The sequence below is a fragment of the Cibotium barometz genome, chromosome 29 (genome assembly GCF_041138505.1).
Source record: "Cibotium barometz isolate CiBa-2024 chromosome 29, ASM4113850v1, whole genome shotgun sequence".
Lineage (NCBI taxonomy): Eukaryota > Viridiplantae > Streptophyta > Polypodiopsida > Cyatheales > Cibotiaceae > Cibotium > Cibotium barometz.
Genome location: NC_141074.1, coordinates 7,157,951 through 7,165,552, shown reverse-complemented (window position 1 = coordinate 7,165,552; position 7,602 = coordinate 7,157,951). Strand labels below are relative to the sequence as shown.

General features: G+C 38.7%; 1 protein-coding gene across 1 annotated transcript; it reads right to left on the bottom strand.

Annotated features, from left to right (window-relative positions):
- Nucleotides 1–442: 442 nt before the first annotated feature.
- LOC147621790 (ras-related protein RIC2-like) lies at nucleotides 443–2,122 on the bottom strand. Its single transcript, XM_086823604.1, has 2 exons — nucleotides 1,864–2,122; nucleotides 443–1,333 (listed from the first exon to the last, which is right to left on the bottom strand). The coding sequence occupies exons 1-2, from the start codon at nucleotides 2,091–2,093 to the stop codon at nucleotides 886–888; spliced, it is 678 nt and encodes a 225-aa protein (XP_086679730.1). The 5' UTR covers nucleotides 2,094–2,122; the 3' UTR covers nucleotides 443–885.
- Between the last annotated feature and the right edge of the window lie 5,480 nt (nucleotides 2,123–7,602).

Here is a 7,602-nt window from a genome sequence, read left to right as displayed (position 1 = left end):
ACATATTCGCCTATGAATTTATTCATAGTGACTTGGATCATAGTGCAAAAATCATAATGGTGAGTCAATGTGAGCACCTCCGGCACTAAGTACCCCAGTGTATACTTATTTTCAAGCACTTTTTTTTAGCTCAAGGTCTTTACCGAATATGTTATATGCTGCTTTCTTTTACTATGATTATATCATTTATCAACATTTGTACAAGTGTATTAGAGGCCACCCCACATAATCTTATATTTATCAAAATACAATACTAATTAGCATCCCATTAAGAGAAGTGATTACTAGCAGCCCATTGAGGAAACAGGCCCACCAAACAGACACAGCTTCTTATTATTAAAAGAAATGAATGTAAATCATTAATTTCTTCTTACAGGAGAATCTATTAATGTCCCTTAATTGAAGGAATCTATATTGCACTCCTAGAAGCATAAAACCTCTCCTGAGCTCCTTGACACTCAAATTAGTCGACCACCCATGATTGAAGCTTGATCCTTGAAGACAATACTGAAGCCCAAAAAATTAAATCAAAATATCCTATAGAACATAGAGGGGTTGTCTCTTCAAACTGATAGCTATTGATCTTTTCACTGTTTTTTTCTCTGAGAGAGAGAGAGAGAGAGAGAGAGAGAGAGAGAGAGATGTGTTTTATGTTGGATTATCAGCACCAGTAGGATATGAAGTGGGGTTGAGTCCAGTCCCTCTTCCACCAGCCTAACACTCCCATGGATGTTAAAACCTGTACTTTTATGCATGGCGCCATCTAATTTCAAAAGGGTAAATTTTTACTGCTTTGCTAGGTTTTGGGCCTTGCAAAGAAAAAATCATGAGATTATAATCTTCTCAATGGCATGCAAATGTTAGCTTATAAGATCAACCAGGAAACTAACTGCTGCTGCAACATCCTCCCTTTTTAGAGGCAGCTGCATCATCACCATAATCATCCCTGAAACCAAAGTTGATGGCCTGTCCCTTGCCTGGAAGAGCCACAGCTTCATTGACATCCAAAGCTTTTTTGCTCACAACTTGATAAATTTGGCTCACTATTTGGTTGAAGGCATTCTCCACATTTGTTGTGTCCAGAGCAGATGTCTCAATGAAGAATAAACCCTCTCTTTCAGCAAAGGCCTTGCCCATGTCAGTAGAAACTGTTCTCAGATGCCGAAGATCCGACTTGTTTCCCACAAGCATCACCACAATGTTGGAATCTGTCTTGTCCCTCAGTTCCCTCCACCACCTCTCGATGCTCTCAAATGTGTCAATCCTGGTTATATCATACACCATTAGCGCGCCCACGGCTCCGCGGTAATATGCATTTGTGATTGCTCTGTACCTGTCTCCACATGAATGTTAACACTTCAAACAGTATCAGTCAACCTCTATCTCCCATGCAATATGCCTTCTAAAACCTCAACTAAACTACAATGTATGCTTATCATAGTTGTTATAAAAATGGCAATACTGGGCACACCCAATTATATATACCAAATAGAATATGAGCTCTCAAGATTGCTAGAAAACAGAAAAACAATCCTGGACACTAGCACAGCCATGGAAATGCAACATAGTGAAACCCTAATTCTAAATTGCATGCCAAAAGCATATGCAAGCAGGGTAAATGAGCTGCAAATAAGAAACATAACCCTAAACCTTATGTTGACAGAAGAGATGGTCCAATGATTGATTGGGAGAGAGAGAGAGAGAGAGAGAGTCAATGCAATGAAGGAAGGGTTAATTAAATGCAAGCACACAACCTAAACCTAAGCCTAAGTTGAGAGGAAGAACTATAATGATTGTGCGTGCGTGCGTGTGTGTGTGTGTGTGTGAGAGAGAGAGAGAGAGAGAGAGAGAGAAAAGAGGTACCTCTCTTGGCCAGCCGTGTCCCATATCTGGGCTTTGATCTTCTGCTGGTCGATGATGGATATGCGGGTGGCGAACTCGACGCCAACGGTGGATTTGGTCTGGAGGCTGAAGTCGTTGCGCGTGAACCTGGAGAGCAGGTTGGACTTCCCCACGCCCGAGTCGCCCACCAGCACAATCTTGAAGAGGTGGTTGATATCCTCCTCGCCTGGTCCTGATGGCCTGTAATCCATGCGTTCATCAACGGCGCACTTCTGCTTCTTCTGCTACGCCTGCTGCTGCTCTTATCAGACTTCAAGAAGAAGAAGAAGAAGAAGAAGAAGAAGCGTCCACAGGACGAAAAATGGAGCGACAGGCGTGCAATCTATTCGCCATCCTACACATCCCTTCGCTGACAACGTAGGGGGTGGCAAGAAAATAAGATTTTATTACACAAGAAAATAGTACATTTAAAAATTGAAGGGTTCTTCACCACTTAGCATATTCACCAAGAATTTTAGTCACTACACAATTCATTGGTTCTTCACCATAGGTTTCCTTTGCCTTTGATCGGCTTCCTCTTTTTACATCTTATATATATCACAAATGATTTGAATCTTGATAGAAACTAAAATGTTTTCATAAATTTTAAAATTCCTTGGGGTAACAAAAAAACACACATTTAGTTTTTTTTTGTTATAAGCATGGAAGTTATTCTTGTCAACTTCTTTCCAACAATCTAGTTTATTCCATCATTCGACGTCTTTTCTATAGCACAAATTTACCAAAAATAATACTCTTGTTTGACCTGCACAAACTGTTTTGCGGTAGTATACTGCACCGAAACTATCACAACTAGTGACCTTACTTTGCATACATATACCCAACGTCAACTTTGAGACCTCTTTACAGTACACACAGTGTCTACACAACCAATCGCCCTTCCTGCAATTCCAAAAATAGAGTTCTGCAAATAATCAAAACTTACTTATAGTGCCTGTGGAACTGAAAAAACGGAGGTCCAGAAGTGTCCGAAATGTCATCCAATGGACAAAATAGTAGTTGTCTTGTAGCTCTCCTCCTGTGAAGAAAGCTCCCCAATCAAAGTTTGTTTGTTGGTGCCTCCTGAAGAGGTCCCGACAAGGGTGTAGTAGCCAACACAAAGGAGGAAGAGTAGATGAAGATCTTACCCTTGTACCGCTTCATGTGCTTCTCTTGCTTGCCACTCAGCCCTTAGCGTAAACCAAGCTCTGATACCATGAAAAAATGCAGCAGAGAAGAGAGCTTGAGCTCTTGCAAGCACACACACACTCACACAAACCCTAGAAGAGAACACACAAGGTGAGAGGCTGAAATTTCTTCTTTTTCTTCACACAACAAAAAAGGTCTACAAAGAAGATAAAGTGACTAACACACATAATAGAGTATATACAAGCGATCCATAATGTGAACATGCTAAGAGGAGTGAGTAGATGTGGACTAGTCGGTGTAGTCCATCTGTCAATTCTTTGGCGAAGATATGTCAGAGCCAACTACCAAACCCTCCAGTGACATAAATGTCGAACGGACCGGTCATGCATGCACCTCATGAGTGTCAACTTATGTTGAGCTTGACATCTCAACAATTGATAACTACTCCCTCACTATCTTTATGCACTTGGTTGCTAACAGGTGCTCAGGTTGGGAGTACTACCCTCTAGCTAGGGCTATGACTCACATTCCTTATGCTTTTAGTTGACTGGTTGAAGGAAGTCATAACCACCTCGTTACCTTTCTCATACCTTAATCTTGACTATGTTAATTAAAAATTTAAATTTTACCCCTATTTTGTGGGGAAAAGATCCCAAGCGAACACCTCCTTCTGTCAAGGGCATGTCAACCTGTTTTGGCCTGCTTTGAAGAAACCTGCAAGAAGTTTCTCTCCTTGACCAACCCAGAAACCTTCCCACTAGGTTCTCTCCTTCAAATTCTATCATTTAATGATTGGGTTAAGTTACTAGCTACTATAGAAAAAAACAAAGAAGATGAAAATTCTACCATTTTTTATTTACTTACCTAGATTCCAATGATTACCAAATCACATCACTCGGATCTCACCTCCTTTCCCACTAGGTTCTCTCCTTCAAATTCTATCATTTAAGGATTGGGTTAAGTTACTAGCTACTATAGACAAAAACAAACAAGATGGAAATTATACCATTTCTAATTTACTTACCCAAATGCCAGTGATTACCAAATCACATCACTCATATCTCACCTCCTTTGCGTTTCAAACGATGGTCTCAAACGGTGATTTATCCAACTTTCCAAAGAAGCTCTGTGGTCTCAACTCAGCATTCATGTCCACTCCCTCTACACCAGTCATCCCCACAGTCGGTAGCATTTTTCAACAGGGATCCAACTGCCTTGGAAGCGGTTCGGGACTTTCAGATGGATATGTGCACCCTAAATGAATCTTTCCTCTTGGAGATGGTTCCCAAAGTCTCGAGGGTCTACCCTTTTCTCCCTCTCAAATAGGTAGAGGTTGAGTCTACAAGTGTCAACTCGACTATGGACTGTTCTCAACAATAGTTTCCTGGCCCCCATAATACAAGTTGAAACTTGGATTTTTCTAGCTAATCTCCCAGCCTCAACTTTAGAAGAGTGCAGGATGAATGCCCTGAAAGGGGTCCAATATCTAGACAGAGGATAGCTACTTAAGGCTCCCTTCTCTATGTCTTTTCTTGATCCTGCTAAATGCTCATCACCTGTGGGCATCTACGAATGTATAAAGGGGGATATGGCCTTCACCAAGGCAAGTGCTTCTTATTACTCTGAGAGCATCTAGAACATCTACAGACCCTATCTCAAATGTGTCTACAAATTTTTGGATCCAAAGGCGCCCTGCAAATCTAGCATTATCTCATTTTACCATGCTATTTGGTTTGTCCTTAATCATCTAGAGAGTTTGTTTCTTGATAAATTGATTGTTTTTCACTTATCCTTACTATGCTCTTTGCTGGGGGGGGGGGACAAGCTAGGAACTTGGTATTAGTGTAGGTATCCTTGATATATTTTAGAGATATTATGCTAGACGTCTTAAAAGAACTAAGGAATGATGAACCTGGCACTTTTTCACCACTTATGGTAGTTTCGGAGGTGTAAAAATCATCTATGGCCTCCTTAACCCCTGTATTGAGGATGAGTCGTCCCCACCTCCTATGAAAAGGCCCTCTCTGCCTCCTAGAATTCCTAACTCTTTTACCTCTTTTCGCACCCCATATACCTCCTCCAATAATAGTTACAACAAGGGTAAATTTAAATCCTTTACTAGTAGAGGGAGAGGTAGAGGTCTACCTATCAAAAACCTTCAAGAATTCTAATCTATAACTATGGTTTCAGGTGATAACTGGATTGACGGGGGGAAAAAAACCTTATGTACTGCTGATGAACAATCACATGAGTCTTTTGTTCATTGCCTCTTTATCAATAGACTTTTTTATTTTATTCATCCCAAGGATGTGATAATGGCTGATTTTGATTCAGTTTTACATAGTTGCGATGTGATTAAGGATTTGTGCTTTGGTTGGAAATATACTAACTCACTCAAGAAGTTCCTCACTAAGAATGATTTCTTATGGGATGCTAAGATACCACAATGCTTTTGCACATATTTCACTGAGTTGTGTAAGGACTTTAGTGAGCTTGGTATGCATGTATGCACACCTAATCTTGGGATAATCACAAATACCAAAATTAGGAGGTTAATGAATAAGGGTTTAAACCATATTCCTCTTGAACCACTAAGATACCACAATGCTTTTGCACAGAATTCACTAAGTTATGTAAGGACTTTGGTGAACTTGGTATGCATGTATGCACATCTAATCTTGGGATGATCACACAAATGCCAAAATTAGGATGTTAATGGATAAGGATTTAAATTATGAGGTTAATGAATAAGGGATAATCACAAATACCAAAATTAGGAGGCTAATGAATAAGGGTTTAAACCACATTCCTCTTGAACCACTTAACCCAAATATGGCCATTGCAGCACTAATTGATTGCTTGGCTGACATTTCCACAAGACTCCAATTGGAGTATAATGTCCATTAGGACATAGCCCAAATTCTTCCATTTATATTTATGGAAAGATTAAAGGGCATTCCACATAACTGGTTGGACAAGGAATCCAATTGGATGACACATGACATCCTAATAGAATAATCCAAGATTACGGATAAATTAATGATTGTTGGGTTGGACAAAGCACCCAACAATGCGTCACTTATATGCAAACAATTGGCATATAGGGTGGGTTTGGCAAGACAAAAGGGTGTATAGTTTTACCAACTATCGAGCACACCATTTGATGATGCACAACATCTTGGTGAATGGTTACAAGGGATGAGAATCCCAATGCCTAATACAAGATTATCTATTATGTTTCCTATCTTTAAATTCCACAAAGATAAATTTAAATGGATCTCAACTACCTCCTCATGTTTATTCATTGATATAACAAACCTGATAACTAAATCCCTCAATTTGGTCCTTGTTGACTTATGAAATTGTGTTGATAATAAACAAAGGTAGATTAGAGACTTCCTTGGCATAAACATTAATCCTTTGTGGGTCACAAAAAATGCTACAGAGGTACTTTTCAATTTATCAAATTGAATCACTAACATATATATTACTCAATGTTATGAGAATGTCCCCTTGGTGGGCTAATATGGCTTGATTAATATCTTAGAGAAAATCTATCATATTATGAGAATATCCCTTTGGTGGGCCAATATGGCTTGATTAATATCTTAGAGAAAATATGTAATATCATTTTTTAAGAAAAGATCATGATATGGCTTTAAACAAATATCACTTCAGAAGACGGATCCTACATGGGTGAAAAAATCTACATGTAGATTTACCCTTATTCTTGATTACTTTGACCTTCAAAATACTATACAATGGCTATTTAATAACAATATTCTCCAGCTCAAAACTTACTGCTTTAGACAGAGGAAGGGCATACCTATGGGATTCTCTTGCTCTCCTGTAATGTGTAATCTTTACTTTGCATTTTTTGAGTATAAGTTCTTTGCCACACATCCAAACATTAAACACAAAGCAACACTAGAAAGATTATTACACTCTTTTTGCTATATGGATGATATTCTTAGCATTAATAACCCTAAATTTCATCATATAACAAAGGACATGTACCCGATGGTTGTGATAAAAATAGAACCAACATCATTGAAACACTAATGATTGGAAATGAAACTTTTGTGGTTACAACTACATGTCTTAATCTTGAACTAAAACTAAGATTTTATTACACAAGAAAATAGTATATTTAAAAATTGAAGGGTTCTTCACCACTTAGGATATTCACCAAGAATTTAAGTCACTACACAATTCATTGGTTCTTCACCATAGGTTTCCTTTGCCTTTGGTCGGCTTCCTCTTTTTACATCTTATATATATCACAAATGATTTGAATCTTGATAGAAACTAAAATGTTCTCATAAATTTTAAAATTCCTTGGGGGTAACAAAAAAAACACACATTTAGTTCTTTTTTGTTATATTCAAAATTACGAATCCTAATGCTCAATTTCATATACTTCATTTTCTCTCTCTCTCTCTCTCTCTCTCTCTCTCTCTCTCTCTCTCTCTCTCTCTCTCTCTCTCTCTCTCGCACACACACACACACACACAAATCTAGAAAGCTTGGTAGGCATCGACTTGCCTTTGGATTTCATTGTGATTGTCAATT